Source organism: Schistocerca nitens, chromosome 2 (genome assembly GCF_023898315.1).
Source record: "Schistocerca nitens isolate TAMUIC-IGC-003100 chromosome 2, iqSchNite1.1, whole genome shotgun sequence".
Lineage (NCBI taxonomy): Eukaryota > Metazoa > Arthropoda > Insecta > Orthoptera > Acrididae > Schistocerca > Schistocerca nitens.
In genome coordinates, this window is record NC_064615.1 from 598,903,963 (window position 1) to 598,929,842 (window position 25,880).

Genomic DNA, 25,880 nt, shown 5'->3' on the forward strand with positions numbered 1-25,880 from the left:
GACACTGTTCTGATAGGCCTTCAGTAAGTGACGAGTCTGTAGAAGCTGTATGGGATAGCTACCTAAAGAGCCCCAAAAAAGTGGTGCAAGCATGTGCTTAAGGATTAGGCCTAAAAAAGCTTTTAAAGGAAGTCTCCATTTATATAGTTACAAATTGCAGTTTTTGCACTATCAAACTGATTTATAGACTCAAAAGATTCAAGTGTGTTACAGATATACTCAAATGGCTCTGAGCACTATGGGACTCAACTGCTGTGGTCATTAGTCCCCTAGAACTTAGAACTACTTAAACCTAACTAACCTAAGGACATCACACACATCCATGCCCGAGGCAGGATTCGAACCTGCGACCGTAGCAATCGCACGGTTCCGGACTGCGCGCCTAGAACCGCGAGACCACCGCGGCCGGCTACAGATATACTTAACGAGATTGCTCATGATGTTTATTGATGAGGTCACATTCCGTGTCTGTGGTCATATACATTGCTATAATGACTGAATTTGAGCTTCTGAACATCTTTGTGTCTACAATCAGTATGAATGTAACACACCTGAGGTGAACATGTCGTGTGCCCTCATGTATAAAGTAATTGGCCCATTTTTCTTTGCAGAGCAGACTGTGACATCAAACAACTGCTCTGATGTGTTGCAGTTGTATGCCATGCCACAACTGCCAGAAGGTGTCATCTTTCAACAAGATGGCGCTCCTCCACACTACGCCAACAATATTCATAAGTTTCTCGTACAAAATTTCCCCATTGGTGTAGAGGAAGGGAAGATTTTAAGAGATGGCCACCACGATCCCCAGACCTAATGCCACTAGACTTTTACTTTTGGTGTTATGTGAACAACATGGGTACAAACAATGTATTGGATTCGGTTAGATTCAGTTTTCATTCCATAGACCCAAAAATGAGATAATTCTTGTGGGTGTGGAACATGTCAAAAGATATAAAATAAAAAACATAGACCATCTGAATATAATAGAACATGTGAATATAATACTCACTTCCCTGGTAATTTTTCAGGATATTGTGAAGATAAGTGAATACTTTACAGTGAACTGGAATGCCAATATTTACAGAATTAATACACTGTCAGAATGAAAAACAGTTATGCAATTTTAATAAAATTGTCAAACACAAAATACTTAATCATTATTGCTGTCAAAACTGAAATCTGACACATTTTTACTTATGCTGGTCTAACAGTCCCTGTTAAGATAATCATCTATAGAGTAGGAGTTGCCTACCAAAAAGTCTTTCAAATTCTGTTTGAACTGTGCTTTATCTGAAACCAAGTTTTTAATGGTTGCTGCCAGTTTATAGAAAATGTATGTTCCTGAATACTGGACCCCTTTTTGAAGCAAGGTAAGAGATTTTATGTCTTTATGTAGATTGTTCTTATTCCTAGTATTGGTACTACATTTTGAGCTACTGGTTAGAAAAAGAGACATACTATTAGCAAAAAAATTAATTAAGGAATAAATATACTGAGAAGCAGTGGTTACAATACCCAATTCCTTGGACTGGTTTCTACATGATGTTCTTGAATTTACACCACAAAACTCTAAAAACTTTTGCTCCGTTTGATGAGTTACCACAGAATATGATCCCACATGACACAATAGACTGAAAGCAAGCAACTTAAGCAAAACTGTGTGCCCGACCGAGACTCGAACTCGGGACCTTTGCCTTTCGCGGGCAAGTGCTCTACCAACTGAGCTACCGAAGCACGACTCACGCCCGTTACTCACAGCTTTACTTCTGCCAGTACCTCGTCTCCTACCTTCCAAACTTTACAGAAGCTCTCCTGCGAACCTTGCAGAACTAGCACTCCTGAAAGAAAGGATATTGTGGAGACATCTCATTCTGGAAACATCCCCCAGGCTGTGGCTAAGCCATGTCTCCGCAGTATCCTTTCTTTCAGGAGTGCTATTTCTGCAAGGTTCGCAGAAGAGCTTCTGTAAAGTTTGGAAGGTAGGAGAAGAGATACTGGCAGAAGTAAAGCTGTGAGGACCGGGCGTGAGTCATGCTTCGGTAGCTCAGATGGTAGAGCACTTGCCCGCGAAAGGCAAAGGTCCCGAGTCTCGGTCGGGCACACAGTTTTAATCTGCCAGGAAGTTTCATATCAGTGCACACTCCGCTGCAGAGTGAAAATTTCATTCTGGAAACTTAAGCAAGGTTTTTCTATTCTTCTCTTAAATAAATATTTGTATCTCATGCGTCCATCATTCACATTGCAGATACAGACTTGTTAAGGCGCTTCAGCAATTCTGTGGTATGCCCTTCCCAACTCAATAATAAATTGAGTTGTAATCCGAGATATTTAACAATGTCAACCTCTTCTATCTGCATGTCTACATATGCTATACACATGGTGGAAGAAAATCTGTCACAGATTCTGAACTGCATATAGAGAGTCCTTCAAAGTTTAATGACAATGAATTAGTTTAAACCGTTTATTAATGTCAATGAAATTTTGATTAGCAGCCATTCCTAAATCTGCACCTGACTTTCTATTTATTGCAATGTTTGTATTATCTGAAAAAAAAAAAAAAAAAAAAAACTAGCATCTGGCAGTGTAACAACACCAGTCATTAAAAACAGTGATTCACAGATGTTATTCACTCCGTTGCACCAGATGTCCTTACAAGTGTGTGGGAAGAACTAGAATATCATTTAAATGTGTGTAATGCAGCAAATGGAGGCCACATTGAATTGCGCTGAACACATATGCACACTTGGAGAGTTTTTTTCCCACTTCCATCTCGTTTCACATTTATAGCTTGATTCACTGCTTTTCTGTGACCGATTAAAACTGCACCACAACGTACTGCGTATAGAAAGATTACATATAGGAAAGAAACTTGAGGACAATATTGTTGAAGAGCAAGATGCAATGGGTGATGCAATACTGTGAGGCAAATTTCTCAGAACATTGAAAGACCTTGTAGGGAAGCAGCCTACTCACGCCATATAGAATTCATGTGCTTTCCATTGTGTACCAGCCTAGTCCACTGTATCTAGCTATGACATCACGAATGTTGCACAATACCTTAAAAGTAAAGTAAATAATCTGAAAAGTTAATACCATGTCAGGAGTGATGTTAAAATAATAATGTGTTAAGTTTCAGTTTCGTAGCTTTAACACAGTTTTCTAAATTTGGACTTTTACGTAAAAATCATCGGCACAACAGGAAGGAGCTAGAAACTTCAAAATTTATATTTGGATATCTTTTTCTTGTAATTTAATGGAAACAGCAGGCTGGATCTCACAAAGTAACATTTTAGATGAAATTCATGATTTTCTGTTTTTGTGTCCTAATAAAGTACGGAAGCAAGATAGATTAAGTAAGTGATTAGATAAAGCTATGATGTTTAGATTTAGGTAGAATGGAGATACGCTATAATAACAAAGATGTGAGAAGTTTCCAACAGGTAGCTTTTAGCTGTAGCGTCTCTCCAAAGGGCAAGTTCAGAGCTCATCTATTGCGTGCAGTGCAACTAAAATAATTCTCTCGCCAAAAGTATTTAACGTAGCCACATCAGAATTTTATTACAGGTACTTAACTGTGTGCTGACAGCACAATTAAATTGAGAGCTTCATTGGCCTTCAGCGAATGAAGCAATTAATTATTTAGTAAGTTGAAGTGGTGTTCTGTTAGCCCCAGCGGCTAGTCAGGAAGGCAAATGTTGTCGGCTGCACCTTCAGCGGTCCGCACCGCGGCTATATAAATAAGAACGCAGCGAGCTAGAGTCAGGCCCCAGTTCTCTTCTAGATTCATATCAGCGCGCACTCTGTGTTGGAAGCCGAGTCGTGTCTGTGCAGTTGCAAGGAACAGCCTTGGATGCCATATTATGTAACTCGGTATGCACGTAACAATGCGTTTGCTTTGTGGTAAAGTGTTAATTGCGGAACAACTTCAGTGATTTATTCTCAGTTTGCGTATGTCGTATTTCACGTGCCGTCGCAGGGCAGACCTTCTACCATTACTAGCGTGGCATTTGATGAGTATTCAACATCAAATTTTGGCGAGCATTCACTTTGAAAATTTACATCAATAACGATTATTGAACAGTGTTGTTATCTAACTGCACAACAGACTCTGAACAACTCTGATAGTGCAATAGCTGATGTAGCATTGGTTGGGTAAACATTTGTCTGAAACTTTATGCTTTATCGTTTTCAGAATATAGTGAAAATTGTTATAGTAAATTGCATTTTCTATGAATCCCAAACATCATCCTAAATCCTCAGTGTAATGAACTTCAATGATCAATAACTTTATTTCTCCATCAGAGTGGGCACAGTGAACTTTAATTACAGACATCACATTTTTGCTAACCACTTTCTGGTTGCCAACATTGTAGTTAGAGAGCCTGTGTTGAGAACGGCAACAATAGAAAAATTTTCCATCCGCCGCCCCACAACATACGAAAAAGTAAGGCACCTGGAGTAGCTGAGATGTTCTCAGAATTACTAATATCCCTGCCAGAACAAAAAATGAGGGAACTGTTCCACCTAGCAGGCAGGATATATGAGACAGTAAAATACCCTCATACTTCAAGGGCTATGTAATAATCCAAATACCAAAGATGACAGGTGCTAATAAGTCTGAATATTACCAAACCATTAGTTTCATAAGTCATGGTAGTAAAATAGTAACATACAATATCCACAGAAGATTAAAACAACTGGAAAAAGCCTACCTGGAAGAAAGCCATTTCAGTTTCAGGATAAATGTTGGAACATGTGGGGTAATACCGTCTCCAAGATTTATATTAGAAGATAGCACGAGAGGAAGAACTTACAAGTGTGAAGTTACATGACGTGAAGTATATGTTTACGTACAACTTGGAAAGAAACCAAACTAGAGTTTTAAGGTTGAAGAACATGAAAAAGATGTACTACTTGAAAAGGGAGGGAGACAGCGTTGTAGCCTATACTCCCTGTTTGCAGAAAAAGTAGCTAAGGAGGAATTTTAAAAAGAAATTAAAGTTCAAAGAGATCAAATAGAAACTTTAAGGTGTGTTGAATGCATTATAAGTCTGTTAGTGACAGCCAAGGTCTGGCAAGATCAGTTAAGTGAATTAGATACCATCTCAAAAATGAGTTAAAAGACAAACATCAATAAAAAGAAAAACATGAGTATAGGGGTGTATCTGAATTAAGTTAGGCGATGCTGCAGGAATTATCAGAAAATGAGACTCTACATTTTATAAATGGATTTGCTATTTGGGTTGCAAAATAACTACCAACACCATATAAAATGGAGACTGACAATAGCACAAAATTCTTACCTGAAAAAGAGAAATACATGGTGTTCATAAACTACTTTAAAACTCCACTGAATAATAAAAACTGGTTTTCAAAATGAGACAGGTAACTGTTAATTTTTTTATTTTCCAGGTGCCACAGATTTGACGAAAATTGTGGATAGCACTGGAGAAAGCTCAGTATGTAGTATGGGTCAAAGAGACAAAATCTGATTCCAAAGTGAAAAGAAACTTTCAGACACAGTATGGAAGGGAAGCACCATTTTGGCCAAGTATTCAGGCTTGGCACAAGTCATTTATGGAAACACTTAAGAGTTCTCTACAAATAGTGGGTAGGTCTCCCATGTGTTTCAGATGCCAACACAGACAACTCATGGCAGATACTTCCAAGGAATCAGACAAAATCAGGGCATACAGTGGTCAGAGAATTGGAAACGTCACAATCAACAGTGCACATACTCTTGTATAAAAGTTTACAGCTGTGCCTACAAGGTGCATCTGCTTCAGGCACTAAATTCAACAGAGAAACCTCAGTGCAAACAGTTTGCATTGGATATGCTACCCAAGACTGACGCAAACAGTACCTTTTCGGAAATAATTTGTTTCTGCAACGAGTCAGCTTTCCATGTAACCAGCTTGTAACCTCATGTTACATGTGAAATGGAAAGATACATTCACAAAATCAATATGTAGTGAGCAGTGATGCCAAATTGTATCGTTTGTCCTTTTTGTTGAGAAAATCCACTGTCAAACATGAAGTTTATCTGTACATGTTACAAGGGTATGGTGTGCTACAATCTGAACACCTGAAATGTGGCATCAAATTCCAGCAGCACTGGACACCACCTTACTGCTCCCTAAATGTCTGTAAATTTCTGGATGAAAGATTTCCAGATATGTGGTTTGGATGAGATGGTCCAATTTTGGTAGTGACCATTATCACCTGACTTCACACCATAAAACTTCTTCCCTTATATTTTCATTTTGAGAACACCCATACAGTGGTGATTAGCAGTTTTGGACATATTAAAACATACCTTATGTGAAGTGGTGTCATTAACACTGATGAGCAAAACTAGAAACTTTGGGGCAGTGAAATCTTACATGTGCAATCTCGATTGGAGTGCCTGAATGAGAAGAAAGCAGCTGAAAACAATTCATGTGCAGCTTCTAGACAGCACAATCAACAGAAAAACACTGTGAGATGATTTACATGATCTAATATCCCTGTGGCCAGACTTTGCTTCATAGTTATTAATACTCATATGAGGCACTGCAGATTCTGAATTGGTTATAAATGGATGAGTTTTACATATTTTATTGTTATCCCCTCCTAGATTTTCCGCTGTTTGATTTCTCCAAGGAGATTCCTTAACGAAAGCCAAACTGAGTGGCTGTTAACAAGTTATGCCCAGTCAAATGAATCAGTATTCCATCACAGGCCACTTTCTCAAACACTTTTGAAACAAATGGAAGGAATGAAATAGCTCCATAATTAGAGATGGTGTGTCTATCCCCAGTTTTATAGATAGGTTGTACTACAGCACATGTAAGTCCATCAGGAAAAATGCCCCAGGCCATCAACTGACAACAAAGATAACTTAAGGATAATCCTGTCTAGTAAGTCAGCACAACACTGTAGTATTCAGTTAGGAACACCATATGGCCAGCAGAACAACTACCTTTTAGTGACCTGATGAATTTTGTAAAAAATTCACCAGGTCACTAAAAGGTAGTTGTTCTGCTGGCTGGCTATATGGGGTTCCTAACTGAATGAATTTTGTAAGGGCCCAGGAAATGACCTGGGGGTTGGGGGGGGGGGGGGGGGTTGGGAGGTCTCTGCAGACACCATGAGACTCTGGCATAAAATGGGGGTGATACGTGATTACAAGAACTCAGCAAGAGAGTTCTCACAGCCTCTGTCACCTCAATTCTCCAACTTCCTATCTACACGTGGTGCCCCTGTTAAGCCGAGCAACTCAGCGGAAGGTTGGGTAACCAACCCCAGCGGGAAACTGAGTTGGTGAGCATATAGGAGTTGGTGGACAGTGGAAGGCAACGGGGAACCACCATTGAACTATCCCAAGAAAACCCCATGGCTTCGCTCAGCTTAAAATGTTTCGGAGTTTCAAGTTCCCCAATCAGATCTCCGGGGGGAACCAGGTTGAGAGGAGCTTCATGAAGAGTAAGATGGTGCAAAGAGAAGCACTGTGTAGGAACATGGAATGTCAGATCCACGTATCAAGGAAAACTAAACATAGTGAAAAGAGAAATGGAGAAAACTAACATCGACATGTTGGGAATAAGTTAAATGAGGTGGACTGGCATGGGAAAATTTGCTTCGAATGGCCATATGGTGTATTAGTCTGGGCACAATAACAACAGAAGTAATGGAGTAGCCTTCATAGTTAGTGATAAAGTGAGAAAAGTTGTAATGTGATGCAAATATAAAAATGACAGAATGATGTCCATCAGACTTCAAGGTCAGCCCCTCAACATCACAGTAATTCAAGTTCATGCGCCAACAACTGATGCTGAAAAGGAAATTATTGACCGGTTCTATGGAGATTTACAAGAATTACTACTGTCAACACCAAAAAAGGATATCATCTTCATAGTTGGAGATTAAAATGCAAAAGTGGGAAATCAAGCTGTATAAGGTATAAACAGGGAAATATGGTCTTGGTACAACAAATGAAGCAGGACAGAGACTCCTAGAATTCTGCCAAGAAAATTCATTGATAATTACTAATACACTGTTTCAACCACCAAAACGACGCCTATATACCTGGACTTCGCCAGTTGGCCAACACCGGAACCAAATTGATTACATACTTTGTAATCAGAGGTGGAAGAGCGCGGTTCAGTCAGCTACAACAAGACCTGGGGCTGACTGCGGATCAGATCATGAGCTCCTGATTGCAAAATTTTGGCTGAAACTTCAGAATGTAGCAAAAAGTATCCCAACTTGCAGATACGACCTTAACTCTATACCCTCCGACTACACTGTACAGGTGCAAAACAGATTTAATGTATTAGAGCTGGAGGACAAAAGCTCAAGGAGATGTGGACAGAAGTAGCTAATACTGTCAATGTGGCCGCAGAGAAACACAAAAAAAGGAACAGCAAGAAGGCTAGATGGCTACCAGTTGAGGCACTGCAAGTTGCTGAAGAACGAAGGAAAGCAAAAATCAAGGGAGATAGATCAGCTATGTTTGAATTAAATAAAGATTTTCAGAAACTAGCTAGAAGAGATAAAAATATATTCTTTAATGAACAGTGCAAGGAAGTTGAAGATAGTAATGGAATGCGGAAGACAAGAGATCTTTATAAGAAAATTAGAGAAATTAAAGGAAAATTCCAGGCAAAAATTGGAATGATAAAAGATAGAAACGGGGAAGATTTGAGTGAAGCAGAGGATGTTAAAGAAAGATGGGCAGAATATGTAGGAGACCTATACAAGAAAGAACTGCATAATGACAGGGCTCCTACTGCTGATGTTAATGTTAATTTAGAACTAGAGCCAGATATTACGGAGAGTGAAATCCAGTGGGCCCTTGAAAATATGGCTAATAACAAAACTAGTGGACATGATGAAATACCAGCAGAATTGTTTCAAGTCACTGGAAAGGATGCAGTGAAAGTGCTGCACTCAATATGTCAAAAAATATGGATCACGCAGCAGTGGCCAGGAGACTGGAAAAGATCAGTATTCATCCCCATTCCAAAGAAGAGAAGTTCTAAAGAATGCTCAGATTACCGAACAATCGCACTTATCTCACATGCTAGCAAAGTCATGTTGAAAATCTTACAAAACAGACTTCGTCAATATCTAGATCGAGAGCTACCAGAAGAACAAGCCGGATTTAGGAAAGGAAGAGGAATTAGATATCAAATTGCTAACATTTGGTGGATTATGGAAAAAGCAAGAGAATTCCAGAGAGATGTGTACCTCTGCTTTATTGACGACGCCAAAGCCTTTGACTGCATCAATCACAACAAATTATGGAACGTACTGAAAACCATGGGTGTACCAGATCACCTATCACCTCATTCATCTGATACGGAGTTTATACCTTGACCAGGAAGCCACGGAGAGAACTATGTATGGAACAACGAAATGGATAAAGATTCAGAGAGGGATCTGGCAAGGCTGCATACTGTCACCGTACTTATTCAATCTGTATGCAGAACATGTTATGAGGAATGCGAGGCTAGATGAAGGAGAAACATGAATTAAAATACCTGGAATAAATGTAAACAACCTCAGGTACACGGATGATATGATCCTGTTGGCAGAAAGTGAAGAAGAATTGAGAACACTCTTGCTGAAGGTGAAAGACGAAATTGAAAAGGCCGGTCTTAAGCTGTATGTGAAGAAAACGAAAATTATGGCAACTACATCTACCAATTCGTGGGATATAGCAGGAGAAACCATGGAGGTAGTGACTACATTCAATTATCTCGGTTCCCAGATCTCTGCTGATGGCAACTGCAGCCATGAAATCAGTTGCTCGGTAGATAGGCGATGTCAAACCTTGACAAGGTTATAAGGTCCAGAGATATAACATTAGCAACAAAGATCCATATTGTGAGGGCTATGGTCTTTCTAGTTGTGATGCGTGGATGTGAGACCTGGACCATTAGAAAGGCTGAACGGCAAGGAATTGACTCCTTCGAATTGTGGTGTTGGAGGAAACTTCTTAGAGTTCCATGGACTGCAAAGAGAACCAACAGATCAATATTGGCACAAATAAAACCAGATTTCTGAAAAAAACATTAATGCTGGGGAAGATTGAAGGAACTAGAAGAAGAGGACGTCAGAGGATGAGATGGATCGATGGCATCACAGAAGCAATGTGTTCCAACCTGGAAGGTCTACGGGAGAAAGTGCAAGACAGGAAAAAGTGGCGTGATTTGGTTCATGGGATCACGAAGAGCTGTTTTGTTACTTATTAAGGGGTGCAATGTTAGATGTCACTGTGAGGCAGTAATTAGTATATTTAGAGGCTAATGATTTGACAGTACTACAATTCCTCAAGAGCTATTTTCTGGGTGTTCAGTTTCATTTGGGTCACTATCTATCTTCTTTCATGTTTAATAATGTTCCACATAGTTTTCACATTATTCTTGGAGAATTTTATTTTTTGAGCATTAAACTTTATTTTTTTAATAACAGACTGGTAATTTACACATCTAACTCTACTCTAATATCTATCAGCACTGTTTAAGGGAAAAACACAGAAAGTGCTATAACCCTGTGCGCAATACCCAGATATGTGCTGTGACACCAGGCTGCCGGCACACAATTCAAATAGTCAGCAACAATGGGGGCTGCATGGGCCAGCCACCGTAGGCTGCCTGCAGTGGGTCACAAGACTAGTGCGCATGGCACGACATCTTCTGTGGTGTGTAGCAGAGCCGTCCTCTATAAAAAGACAGCACAGCTGGTGCTCCTCAGATTGTGTTCTACTACTTATTTTACTTTTTCTATGTTTGTCACTTACTTGAAAGTGGGTCAATAAACTTTTGTTCTAGTGATCCCACTATTGGTTGTATCTAGTGTTATGATACAATTGGCGACAAATACGGGGTTCACTTCCTTGTGTTAAATCTATTTTGTTATTTTGTCAGTTCTCATGTACATTGAGGCTGTGCACAAATCTCTCCTGGAGGCTTACAAGAAGCAGCTTCAGCAAGACTTTCTTGCTTTTGGTATCACTTATAAAAACATGTGTAAGCCTTTGTTCCTTTCTTGGATTTACCAGTTGCTGTGACACGTTGCCCCACTCCAACAACACGCATAACTTTTGTTCTATAATATTATTTTTATTGCTAACCGGTTTTCAGCTTGCTGTCTGCAAGAAATGGTGCACTCTACCATTTCTAGGTCAGGTATCACAGACTGTAGCCAAAGCACTGAAATCCTGCAAGTATAGGGTTTCCTACTATGTTAGGAACACTACAGCCCAGTGTGTTTTTAATAGCAAAGACAAGATCCAGTTATTAGCCAACAGTGGGGTATACAAAATCACCTGTTCTGATTGTGACAAATTTTACATTGGTCAGTCAGGCAGAGACATATCAACTAGGCTGGATGAACATGAACGCAGCTGGAGGTTGCAGAATTCAGACTCTGCATTTGCTGAGCATGTACTGAGTGAGGGTCACAACTACCAGCCAGTGTCCCATGTACTTCACTTAGCAAACAAAGGCCATAAACTCAACCTGCTGGAAGCCCTGGAAATTAACAAACATCTTGCTCACAGTCCAGATCTCATCCTAAATGACCAGACACAACTCAACACTTCCCCTCTCCTAAACTTCATATAATCATCTTTGTTGTTCATTACTTCCCACACTCTCTCTTCCTACATATCCCCATTTTCCTGTAGTCATTAAGGTTTTTTTTTTTTTTTTTTTTTTTTTTTTTTTTTTTTTTTGTTGCAGTTGTCTTTGTATTCCACATATGCTGTAGTTTCAATAGTTAAGGGATTGCTTTTAACTTGTACTTGTATTACTGTCCATGTTTAACTCCCCTTGTAGTTGTCTCATCAAATACTGTTCATATTTTACTTTGCTCATTTATTTAAAGTAAACTGGTATACAGCCACTGCTTTGATTATAATGTTAATGTTAAAATGCAGTACCACTACACTCTCAAACTGTAGGTTCCCTCAAACACCTCAATTTTCCTGCATTTACTAATTTCTGTTTATCTTATTGATATTGTTTAAGTTCCTCGTGTATTCTGTATTTACATTGACAACTGTCTCTTCTTTTTTAATTGGTCGTGTATCACTCTCCATGTTTCATACCTCTTGATGCAGCCTTGTCTAGTACTAATTGTATCTTATTTTATTAGTTTTGTTTATTAATAGAAACTGTTATGTAGGCATGCTATTCCTATTTTGTGCTAAAGGTTTTCCTGTCAACTCCACTGTTATTTATGTACTGTTCAGTTTTTAGAATTTCATTGCAAAGATGTTACTCACTGTATGTTTCTACTTCACTCTAGATGTGTTACTTCTCTTCCAATGTTGTCTGCTAACATTTAACTTCTTTGGTGATAATACTCAGTAAATGTCTGAAGATGGCCTTGCAAGCCGAAAACCGGTTATCAATAAAAATAATATTGTAGAACAAAAGCAAACTGGTGCTTTTCATTTATTATTATAATGTTGTTCTGCCAAGAACCGACGGAAGATTCTGTTAATATGACGCATCACTTTTGTTCGATGAAATGAAATGAGGTCCATTCTGTCTGAGATTTTGCCCACCACATCTAGAATAGCTTTTCGTCACCCTCTCAATCTCCACAATATCCTTGTCAGACCTTATGCTCCTTCTGCACCCATCTCCCTACCCTATGGCTCCTACCCCTCTGAGTGTCCCCGCGGCAAAATCTGACCTATGCACCTTTCTACCACCACCTATATCAGCCTTGTAACTAGCAAAACATACCATTAAAGGGAGAGCTGCCTGCAAAAAGAAGTGTCACATACCAGCTGCTACGGAAACATTGTTTGGCTGTTTACACTGGCATGATTACTGCCATGTTATCAGGATGAATGGGCATAGGTAGAGGGTGTACACCGTCAAGCAGAGGGTGTAAACCATCAACACTCAATATCCTGTTGCACAGCATGCTCTACGACATGACAGTCGTGACCTCGGTGCCTATTTCACCATATGTGCCATCTGGTCCTCAAAGAGTTAAGTTTTAAATGAGAGTCAAACACACTGTGGTTTAAGAAAGTCATCTCAAATTCTCACACGTAACATAATTCATATTGTGCAAAAGGATTTGAAAGTAATGCTTTTCAAACCACCATTCGCAATATTTTCCTGTGACCTGTTAGAAATATAATAGGGAGACAATTACTGAAGTATAGGGAGGGGAAAAAATAGTTAGAAACAACAGCATGCACACACTTTATGCGACATGTAAATGTCACTACAGATATTTGGATTTACGTTATGACATGTTCGACATGTCTGCCACCACTGGCGATATAGTGATGCAGACAAATAGCAAAATTCTGATGACCCACTGAAGTGTCGGAACATCAATGCCGTCAATGACCTCCTGAATAGCTGCTTTCAGCTCAGCAATGGTTTTGGAGTTATTGCTACACACCTTGTCTTTAAATAGCTCCACAAAAAGGAGTAGCATGTGTTCAGAACTGGAGAATATGGCAGCCAATTGAGACCTATGCCAGTGGTCTCTGGGTAACCCAGAGCCAGAATGCGGTCCCCAAAGAGCTCTTCCAGAACCTCAAACAATCTCCACCTTCAATGCAGTCGAGCTCTGAGTTGCATGTATCACATTTTGTCGAAATCAGGGTCACTTCATATAATAGGGTGAAATCATCTTCCAAAACTTTCACATACCATTCAGTAGTCACTGTGCCATTAAAGATTATTGCACCAACTATTCCGTGACTGGACTCTGCAAACCACACAGTCACCCATTGAAGGTGAAGAGAGACTTCTCGATCATAAAATGGGGATTCTCAGTCTCCTAAATGCGCCAGTTTTTCTTATTGACAAATGCATCCAAATGAAAGTGGGCTCCGTCGCTAAACCAAACCATACAGCACATATTAATTTCCATCATGACCCGAGGCCAACCGTGCTGTTTGAACATCCTAACACAAACAGTTCAGAAGTTATGATGATATTACGAGGGTGGTCTGAAAAGTTTTTGGAATCACCATGAGATGTTCATGTGAATACATTGGACTATTGCCTGTAAACATGTGCCACGTCAGTGCTCTTTGAAGAGAACTGTGGCGATGCCGTGGCTCTGTTGTTGTTCTCCCCTAGTGATTTCTGAACATGGAAAAAAATTAATATTTTGTAAAGAAAGCTATAAAGCAAAGGACATTCATGCTGATTTCCAAAATACACTGGGGGACACTGTTCCTTCATATTCAACTGTTGCCAAGTGGACAAATGAATTTAAATGTGGCCGGAAGAGCTTAGATGATGATATGCGCAGTGGTCAGCCAAGATGTGTCACTACTCCAGAAATCATTGCAAAGATGCTTGAAATTGCTCACGATTGCCAGATGTCATCTGAAAGGTTATGTCACATTTTAACTGAAGAATTAGAAATGAAAAAAATATCTGCATAATGGGTGCCATGACTCTTTGACGCTGGATCAAAAACGCATGAGAATGGACATATTGGAACAATGTTTGGCCCGTTTTAGAAGACACGAACCAGATTTTTTGCACCGGTTTGTGACCACAGATGAAAGTTGGGTGCACTGCTATATCCCAGAGACAAAACAACAGTCAAAGCAGTGGAAACATGCTGATTCTCCACCACCAAAGAAAGCAAAGGCAATTCCTACAGAGGGAAATATGTTTTGGGGTGCGAAGGGGATTCTGTTTGTAGATTATCTCTCCACTGGGCAAACAATTACTGGAGAATACTACGCTAACCTCCTGGACAAATTGCAACAAAAGATACGTGAAAAAATGCCAGGTTTAGCAAGGAAGAAAGTAATCTTTCATCAAGACAATGTGCACCCGCACACATGTGCCATCACAATGTCAAAATTACACGAGCTAAGGTATGAATTGTTGTCACACCAAAATTTTTCTTGGTGGATGAAGATTCACTTCACATGAAGAATTGATAGCCGGAGTTGACAACTATTTTGCATGCCTGGAGGAAACTCATTTTTGAGATGGGATCAAGGTGCTAGAACATTACTGGACAAGTGCATTAATCTACAAGGAGACTACATTGAAAAATAAAAAAAGTGTCAGTGATGTAAATACTTTTTTTCTATTATGTTCTGAGAACTTTTCAAACCACCCTTGTATTTCATATATTTCAATAATTGTAACACTGTAGGGTCGTTTCAGCAATTGCTAGAGAGAGCCAGAAAACAGGCGTACTGCACGTGCGCAGACAATGCTGTAGAAAACACATATGTCTGTACATATAAAACATTAAGAGATCATACATTATGTCATAAAGGAATTCTGAGAGCATTGGAATTTCATAAAACATACTATAATGCATAATATGGCTTAAGTGCACATTCATATTCCAGATTTATAATGAAGTTGTTCCCAACCTGATATTAAGTATTTCAGTGTGGTTTTCGAGATGTAAATTTTCTTGGAGTACCAGTACTGTATTATCTCATATTTGTTTCTTTATTATGTTACAATGCCATACATGCCAGAAGATGGAAACGTGCACTTGAAATTCAGCGAACAGTTGAAAGCAGCCAGTGGTGTGATGAAATATTTCATTTCAAACAAATTGGGAGCCTCAGTGGAAAACATTAATAAAAACCATATTTCTTTATCAGACCGACAGAAATGACTTCATTGTTCAGCAAAGTGATTAATGCTTGACTGCCAAAAATGTGGAAATAAAATAAAATTACAAAACTGAAACTAGTACCATGTTTTACCCTTCTGTAATTATGTTGAGTGTATTTCAATTCATGTGATAGTTCCTGGCCACAGATATCTATTTTGTTTTCATTTGATGTGAGATCTGTAAACAAAGAGGAAACATCAAAATCACTAAATGTAAATAGGGGTCAAATATTTATCGACTACAACCCAGACTACTCTGTGCGTGCATGAATCTGGCAACTTGGGTGCGCCAGAAAAATGTTTTCGGGAAGCATGTGGCTGCTTGCTTCTACTCCCAATAATATAACAGCCACATTTCAAGTAGCCAGAAGTGGGAGAAGGTACCACTCATATGCAACTCAACCGCGCATGCGCATGAACCTGCTGGTAACTGTTGGCAGACACTTGTGTGTGCAATGTGTTTTGTCATTGTAAATGGCCTATTCCTTTGCACCTTAAGTTTTACATCTTTTTCTCTTGTTTATGTTTTATTGCTGCAGTATTATTCTGCAGAAGCGGGAAACAGTAATATCCCTGTTAGAGTATCAGTTCTTACAGGTTAAAATAATAAATATTTAACTCAAAACAAAAATGATGAAAAAGTCCTGGAATTTTAAAAAATTCCCACATTTTCCTCGGTTTTCTTCCAGACGAAAACACTCCCATGTTTTTGGTGGATTTCCCAGTTGTCCTGCAGCTTATACACCCTGACTCTCCTTGTTTGACTACCTTCCATTTTGGCCACCACCTGGTCTTCACTACAAATAACTCCCAATATAGCCTCGTTATTGTTCTGAACATCCAATACTTTACACATCAAAAAGGCTCAAATCTGTTCAGCAGTGCTATTCCCAAGTTGAAAAGGAAGTGCTTGTTATTGTCTATACCCTTACGAAGTTTCAATTATTCTTATCTGGGTCAAAGCTTCACATCTTTACAGACCACAAGCTCTTGGTTTCATTGTTTAATCCTCCTACATCTACATATATACTCCACTAGCCACCAAGCGGTGAGTGGCAGGGGCACTATTCGTGCCAAAGTCAAGCTCTAATTTCCCTTATCTTCAATTGGTGATCAATGCGCGATTTGAAAGTTGGTGGTAAAATATATGTTCTACATCCATGGTGAAGATCAAATTTCGGAATTTAGTGAGCAGCCCCTTCTGTTTAGTGCGTCTATACGCAAGTGTCTCCCACTTCAAACTTTCTATGAGATTTGTAACACTCTCACAATGGCTAAATGTACCAGTCACGAATCTTGCCGCTCCCCTTTGGACCTTCTCAGTCTCTTGAGTCAGACCCCACTGGTAAGGGTCCCATACAGACAAACAATACTCTAAGACTGGACGAACTAATGTATTGTAAGCAATTTCCTTTCTTGAAGGACTGCATCGCTTAAGGATTCAACCAATAAACTGCAATATAGAGTTTGTCTTGCCCGTTACTTGTGTAATCTGATCATTCCATTTGAGATCATTTCGAATAGCCACACCCTGATACTTGACGGATGTTACTGCTTCCAAAGACTGGGAATTTTCACACTGCTATACGCAGTAGGTTACACTTCCTAATATTGAGATATAACTGCCAGTCATTAGACCACACATTTATTTTCTGCAAATCCTCATTGATTTGTTCACAACTTTCGTGTGATACTACTTTCCTGTAGACTACAGCATCATCGGCAAACAGTCTAATGCCATTGCTTCATTGCCCAACAAAACAGCACATCGCTTCCCGTGTTGGGCCTGGTTTCTGTCTCACAGCATGCCAACACCAATGCGCTGTCCTGGCTTCTGATGGAGCCGGATGCTACTTTTCATTACCATGAGCTCCTTGGTTGCACTTATATGATGAGGTGCAACACACAGTGGAATGGTTTTCTATCACAGGCTTGAGGTGTAACGTAGAATGAGATGTTCCACGATATTGATATATATATATATTGGCCGACGAAAGATGTTCATGGGTTAAAGAAGTTAGTAGGAACGATCTCACTTTCAGCATTACTATTATTATTATTATGGTTTCTGCAGATCGGAATTGTACCAATGCTATCAGTGATGTGGGCTGCGGACTAGTGCTTCTACGTGCTGGGCATGTGGGACAATGAGAGAAACGCATGCACTGCACATGACCTCCATAATGCCAAAGAAATCATTACAGCATTGGTGCTCAGAATTTACTGTATTACTGTTCTGAGCCTCGTGTGAGACGGACACATGACAACATATAGCTGGAATGTAACGGCTGAGCAGTCAATTAATTAAGAGTTAAGAGTCGTATGTTGTAAGAAACACACTGAGTTCAACTTCTCTGAGTGTGTTATTCCACTGGAACAAGAAAAGTCTATTTCAGCATCTTCGACACAACAGATCAAAGTCCACGAGGGGAGAAGCTGTCAGGGTTCAAGGGTACTGAATAGCAGGACCCTTGCAGCATTGGTATTGTATGGTGGGCATGAGAAAAAGTACAAGAAGCAAGAAACCTAGCAAGATTACAGAAGTTACAGACCAACTACTGACTGTTTCAACACCCACATTAGGGAAAGAAAGACCAAGAAAATATTCCAAGCTGCCGGGTCGCAGCAACTGTTTCTGCTGATCCAGATTTGCACTGAGCTCTTCACCTTGTTCAGCGTGGTTGGGTGGACAGGTCTCTGGGCAGGGCTTCTGATCCTTTACATATCTATTTTGCCTTCCGCCACTGCCTTTCGGTGATTGATGGTGTTGTTCTCTTAGCAACGGACAGGCTGTCACCCAAAGCAGTGATCATGGCTGCCCTAAGGCAGGATGTACTTTAGCTCCTATGCCTAGGGATATTGGGGTGTCTCTTGTACCAAGTCATTTGCCTGTTGACACATGTTTGGGCCCAGTGATAGTGACATTGTGCATCTTGACATGGCTCGCTCTCAGTGTACTAGGCAACATGTGGTGCTACAGGTGAAGCTCTCTCCATGATCTACAATGCAGTGACTGTGAGGACATGTCATTGTTGATTTTGTGGGACCACTCCTCAATTCTTACTTGTTGCTGATGCTTTCTCTAACTTTCCATATCTGCATCCTTCAACCTCGTCTGTGGCTACATTTCGGGCACTCACAAAATTTCTTCTATTGAAGTATTGCCTTTATGCTTGTTACAGATAAAAGTCTACATTTTGCGTCTCACAGTTCTGCACCCGCCAAGGCATTCACAATGTGATGACTCCTCCTTTCCACCCCCAGTCTAACAGTGAGGCAGAACAGCTCATCAGCATGTTTGAAGTTCAAATGAAGAAGTATGTCACAGACTCTTCCACGGTCACAGCTGCTGGCCCCGCCACTCTGTATGGTGTCTACCAGAGAGGGGCTGGTGGTGCGCTACCGATATTAGGCTGGGGGGGGGGCGGGGGGGGGGGGGCACTGTTGGTGCTTCACCACCGGCATCACAGTGCCCCCAACGAGTGGCTGACAGCTTCACTGTCCGTCCAGTTCCACCATGTCGAGAACCCAGATGTTGAGATGCAGCCCGCACTGGTCGTCCCTTATGGTACTTCAAGGAAGGGGTGATAGGGGGAGAGGATATGCACCTCGTGTGTCCGCGGAGGCACCACTTCCATGTCTATTCACAAGTTCTGGCCCGGAATCTCCTTCCACCGCAATCATCACCAGCTGCGTTGCCCTCTGCAGAGGCCTTGGATGTGTCATTACTTTCCCCGATGGTTGCATCAGAGGCGTACCCTTTCCCAAGAGGGGCAGTGTGTTATAACCCTGCAAGTATCATCTCGATATGCGATGTGGTACCAGGCTGCCAGTGCGCTACTCTTCAAATATTCTGCCAACAGCAGCTGCATGGGTTGGTTACCAGAGACCACCTGCAGTGGGTCGCAAGACTAGTGCACACAGCATGACATCTACCGCACAACCTACAAGAAGCCTCCTCTATATAGAGACAGAGCAGCCGGTGATTCCCCTCAAATTTTGTTCTACTGCATACTATACTGTTTCTATATTGTCATTTACTTGAATGTGGATCAATAAACTTTTGTTCATAGTGGCCATGCTGCTGATTGTGTCTAACTATAATGTTAGACAGGAAGTATTAATCACAATGCTGGGGCAGAATAGCCAATGCCCTTACAATTGTGGGATCAGAGTTTCACAAATGTGACATATTTTATACTGATGGAAAAAACTGCTATCTCATGCAAGTACTAAAGCGAATGTGTCCATGCATATTGTCCAATTCCCCTTTTAGATTCTCCCATTTTAATGAATTGTTTACAATTTGGCTCGTAAAGAACAACAACATAATACCTGAATGGATGAATTTGGTAATAATTTCTGCCTACACACACACACACACACACACACACACACATACTCAAATTTTCAACATAAGAAAATGCTGTTCAAAAGAGACTTTTGTAACTAAGATGGATAACTTACTGTGTCAGCACCAGTGAGATTAAGACCCAGACCACCAACTTGTGTTGTCAGGAGCAACACATCAATGGATGGATCATTGTTAAATCGTGTTACTACAGAATGCCTCATTCCTGGAGGTATACTACCATCCAATCGTAGATATGATACATTTGGCATGTTTGCCCTGTAAAGAAACAACAATGACATAATTAATTCCGTGTTTATAAGAGATATTACTATATTACTAGTTATTACCTCATGAGTACTGTGCTTCTTCCAAGGTGTTCTGGCCCAAACATTCATAAATTTTTAAAAGGGTGTTTCTGATTACTATCTCGAATCTCCCCAATCTCCCTAATGCTTTTCCCTCCACCTTTGTATATCTTTCTTTTTTTAATTCATAGGCCTCTCTTAACAATGCAGTCAAGAGATATGCCTCCACCCATCACCCTTTCCTTTCAACCTTAACTTTTACATCTTTTCTCTCTCTGAAGAAGGAAAATGTCGATCAAAAAAATAAATGCAATGTTTCCATAAGTCACACATGGACTTAACATAGCTCATACTGAAACTAAATCAACAAAGCCATGAAAATATTCTGTTGCCTAAGCAATGATTGATAAAAAGGGACAGCTTAAGTATTTTCTAACTTTTAAAGTAGCCAAATGGTAATAGGAGATACTATTAGAAAATGGGACCAACAACACAGCACATTTGTTAAACATTATGAATTAGCATCTTCTTTCGCAACAGGCAGCACAAACAACTCCTGTTACAAGAGATTATTTAAACATTATTTAAATATAATACATAAAGTTGAAAATGTGTGGTAACTACATTGACCATAAAACATATGAATGGAACAGTATATGTTAACTCGCCTGTAGAAGCTAGCTAATTTGACTAAACAATGGGGGTGTGAGTGGATAGAGGGTGGGGAATCCGTCATTAAATCTTAGTGCAGATTAACAGAATGAACCACAGCACTGCACAGATTCCAATGATAAATCAAATGATGAAGCTGTCCACCTATTAGGTAACAATCTACTGTCTGTAAGACGAATGATTGTAGCTGACACTTTACAGGGCAGATGGCAATGTTACAGGCTTAGCTTATGGCACACTACACCCAGTCGCTGCTAACTTGACAACAGGCAGGTTGTGGTTATATGTCTGAATTTATTTACAGTTACTACTTGTAACACATGAACTTGACAAATTGAAAAGATCTATTTGAAACCTAATATCCTGAAATATCATAAAGTTATTTGTTATTCTTCACAATAGAAATGAAAACTATTTTCACAAATCAGCAAATATTCACAGTTTTTGGTTTTGTTGTTAAAGATTGTTTCCATATTAATCAGTTCCACGATGAATGACAGAATAATTTATCAATATATCAACAGTTATAATCTGATGAAAGTACTCATAATGTGATGATAGATTGATGACATGCTCCATTTTAAATTCCCAAGTGTGTTGTAGTTACACTAATGGAAAACACCACTCATATACATGTCAGAATCTGATTTAGAATAAACTTGTTCAGCATTGCTCCAACTATAATTGCTCCCTCCGACACATACAATTAAATTTTTGATGCATTCTTGCACAACACCTTTGTTTTTGGCTACCTGTCTAATGACACTTGCAGTGCTGTTCACAATTTACATCCAGGTCTTGCTTATCATTTGTCTGACAGCTTCAACAAGATTTTAAATTTCAAAGAGATAGTGACACACACACTCACACTCTCTCTCACTCCTTCTTTTGCAGCAATATAGTTAGTTTATTTCTGCCCACACCTCTTCAATGGTATGGAAGCTCAATGATTTTATGCCCATACATTTCAGCAATCTCTTCAATTACCTATGTTGGAAATAGTGGTTTATGTTGTGTCACACTTGCAAGCAATTCAGCATTTCTCAAATCTTCTCCGAGACCCACTTTTCAGCCACTGAATAATATTGTCTGTTTCTATTGCCAAAGTTGATGTCTTATCATGAAGAGCAGAATGATATGGGGCATTGCCAATAATGATCACGGATGGCCTTGCAGGATTTGTCATAACAGATGCCTCAAGCTACTTTTGAAAAACTGTACTGTTCATCTTTTTGTGGAAATCACCTCTCTTTTTGGAACAAAACAATAACATGCAGTTTGGCACAAAATGGTATGAAGCACCCTCCTTTTCCAACAAACCCATTGGGCTTTCCATCACTTCACCCTCTACATAATGACAGCAGGCACGAATCATCTAACCATACTATATTTTCGAATGTCACACCCCTGATACTCCGCAGAAATCTGCACCACCATGCAATAACATCTGTCCTTTCCACTAATATTCTGCATTCGTCAAACAGTTAATATATCTCAAACCTACGTCTTTCAGCACTGCACATAATGAAAATCTGCTCCCTTTAAAAGGATTGGTTTTCTGAAGAGACACGAGTGACTTAAATAGTGTGGGGTGTTCCCTTCTCTTAAAATGGCTATATATATGACAATGAATAGCATCTTTCTAGAATTCATCCAAAGTTGTCACTTGCTTTCTCCTTGGCTGCTTCTATCCTGGAGTGTGGAGCCTTGCTGTGTCACTCTCATCACAATCGGTACTGTACTTTCCCTATCATTATAACAGTGTTCTTGCTTACTTTCAAAGCTACTGCAGCCTTCTTAACAACCTGAGCAACAGGAAATAAAGGTTCATCTTTTTCTTTCTCAAAGTAGTCCCTCACCAAAAACACAAATTCACCAGCCTAGCTGTGTAACAACCTCTTCCTCCTCCATTTCACTCCATGGTTTGGGCTGGCACAACTCATCACACTAGACATAGTTTGAAATGAAACAGAAGAGAATAAACACTACAACAAAAATGAAATAAATTACGAACTGAACTTCTATTTAGATAAAAAATGAAACATCAGCACCAGTTACACTTGAGACACTTATTGGTACATTTCAGACATGTGCATATATCAGGGCGGCAACATGGCTCATACTACCTGCTCAAGTACAATATGTTACTAGCTGGCTTCTTGTTGTCATTACACAACGGAATGACGCTATTGAGTTGTCAGTGCCAAAAACTCGTCTCCCAGACTACAGATGGATTGCTTTACTAAACTCAAAAGTGGCTGCGCTATTCACTATGTTTTTGGATGTAGGTAGTGAGTAGGGACATGAGTTTCAAGACATGTAAGGAGTTCTCTGGAGGTGATATTGAAATCTTGTGAGAAGCTTATGGTTTTTAGGATTTTCTGCAGCTCATGAAGAAATGTAGTCAAAAGGAAGAATATTGAATGTTGAGGTATCTGAAAGCTGGCACAGCCATTCTGTCACATACTCTCCACACTCTAGTATCACAGTGGTGTAGTGAGATTGAACAGTCTGTCTTTAGATATCGGACACCTTGGGACTCACCTGCAGAAACATATCACATTTCGGTGATATTTTTCATTGACTGAGGGGGGGTACAGGAATTGTGGAGTTCTTGGAATGTCTTCAGAGAATGTTTTTGTTGGAAGTTTTTAGTTCGGAAGTGATCAGCAGAGTTCACGGCTCATTCTGTTGGCTGTGGTTTGGCTGGCTCAAATGGCTCTGAGCACTATGGGACTCAACTGCTGAGGTCATAAGTCCCCTAGAACTTAGAACTACTTAAACCTAACTAACCTAAGGACAACACACACATCCATGCCCGAGGCAGGATTCGAACCTGCGACCGTAGCGGTCGCGCGGTTCCAGACTGTAGCGCCAGAACCGCTCGGCCACCAGCGGCCGGCTGGCTGTGGTTTGGAACTGGGTGGTGACGTTCTATTTCTGTTTAAGGATATAAGCAGATCAGAGGAAATCCTTACCTATAGCAGATTTATTGAGTACAGCTGGGGGAATGAAGGAGGAGGAGATTGGTGTTTAATGTCCTGTTGGCAACAAGGTCATTAGAGATGGAGCACAAGCTCAGATTGGGGAAGGACAGTGGCTGTCCCCTTTCGAAGGAACCATCCCAGCATTTGCTAAAGTGATTTAGGAAAATCACAGGAAACCTATATCAGGATGGCCAGATGCAGGTTTTGAACAGCTGTCTTCATGAATGCGAGTGCCTTGTGGTAACCATTGAGCTACCCTGCTCGGTGAACGAAGATCAGGCCTTTCAACTGACAGGATGTCTCTGGACAGAAGAGATCTGGATGAGAGGTTTAAGACTGAATGGTGGCTGGGTGTATGTGATTTAAACTCTGCTTGGACTTGGGTTAGAGATGTGTTGGACGTGGAAGGTTCAAAAAGACGGTGAAAGCTGGGTTTGTTGGCTCAGAGGGGAGCTGTTGGGGGATTATTCGAATGATGGTGCAGGAGGTGGTGAGAGTACCATCACTACTGAGGTAACAAAGTTCTGCATTTCTAACTGGGTGAGTTTGTTGAAATAGAATGACATTTCAATGTGGGTCACTCCCATCATCATTGCAGAAGAAACAGCTGAAAACCCAAAAACTTTATATTAGTTGAGCTCTTTGGGAAGGAACGAAGTTAAACAATGTTGTTTATAGCTTCCTCAGGAGGTATGAGGTTGGTTTGTTCAAGATTCCAGCTGGCTTCAATGAGAATTGTACTGAGAAACATGGTCCAAATAGACTGTATTCTTATTACTATCCGTGTGATCGGCCAGTTTCAACCTCGGGTCATTTTCGAGCATGTAACTTAAGCTTCCAGCATCATTTTACATTGCTTGTACATGTGGACAGGAATACATCTTACTTCTGTTCATACGTGGCACAAAAAGTGTCCACATCTACCAGCAATGTATTAGAATGCAGAATGAAGCTGGAAGCTTAAAATATATGATTGAAAATGACACAAGGTTGAAACTGACTGATTGCACAGATAATAAAAAGAATACAGCCTACTTGGACCATGTCTTCATTCTTAAAACATGTTGAGGCCATGGACCCCACAAAAATAAAATTTAAAGTTTCGCTGAGTGTGCCTAAACATTTAGCGGTTGAAAGGTGGTGGATTTTGAACTGAAACAGGAGTCATCGGATGTGACAGCTTACAGCAGAAATGTATAGCCAAGAAGCTGGGTAAGGGCGAAGTACTGATCAGTTTGAAATTTAATAAGCAACTGGTGAAAAGATGGGACTGAACTGACAGAGGAAATGTATCGTCAAGAAGGTGGGTAAGAGCTAAGTATTCATCAGTTTGAAACTTAATAAGTGATGGTTGGAAAGCCTCAAGATACCAGAGTGGCTGCTATACCACATAGGCCACCCAGAACTAGTTTCCTCAAACACAAGAGATGGGAACTTGCTCTCCGACATTCTGCCACACTCCTGGAATTAACATCAACTAACACAGCCAATCCTTTCCCTATAATGATTAAATTTATTTGATTATTGAAGCACCGATTGTTAATATTAATTATACAAGGAGTCCAATGACATTTCTATAATTCGAGAGGTACATTGTCATTAATGTGTACAAAAATCATGCGTATGTAACCATTACGAGTGGTAAAAGGAAGTAGATGCTTTCGTATTCATACCTCTGATGATACCTTCTCTATCACCATTAAAATCTCCAATATGTTAACATCGAAAATGGAAGTATTACCAACTTCCACCATGTATATTTATCAGGTGCTATGATAGAAATGACACATGAAAGTAACAACAATCTGCAAAATCACATTCTAGGGAGGTTCATGTTTACATGGTTCATTTGACATGGTTCATGTGACATGGTTCATGTGACAACTGCTAGGTCGATGATGATGTCAGCAGTGGAAATCAAAATATTGTAGTA

At 40.0% G+C, this 25,880-nt stretch overlaps 1 protein-coding gene across 1 annotated transcript in view; it reads right to left on the reverse strand.

Annotated features, from left to right (window-relative positions):
* LOC126236674 (TATA-binding protein-associated factor 172) overlaps window positions 1–25,880 on the reverse strand; it is a 320,919-nt gene that overhangs the window by 40,961 nt on the left and 254,078 nt on the right. Inside the window, exon 33 of the mRNA XM_049946158.1 lies at window positions 20,097–20,259. Coding sequence (XP_049802115.1) covers window positions 20,097–20,259 — 163 coding nt within the window. The remainder of the gene's footprint in view (window positions 1–20,096; window positions 20,260–25,880) is intronic.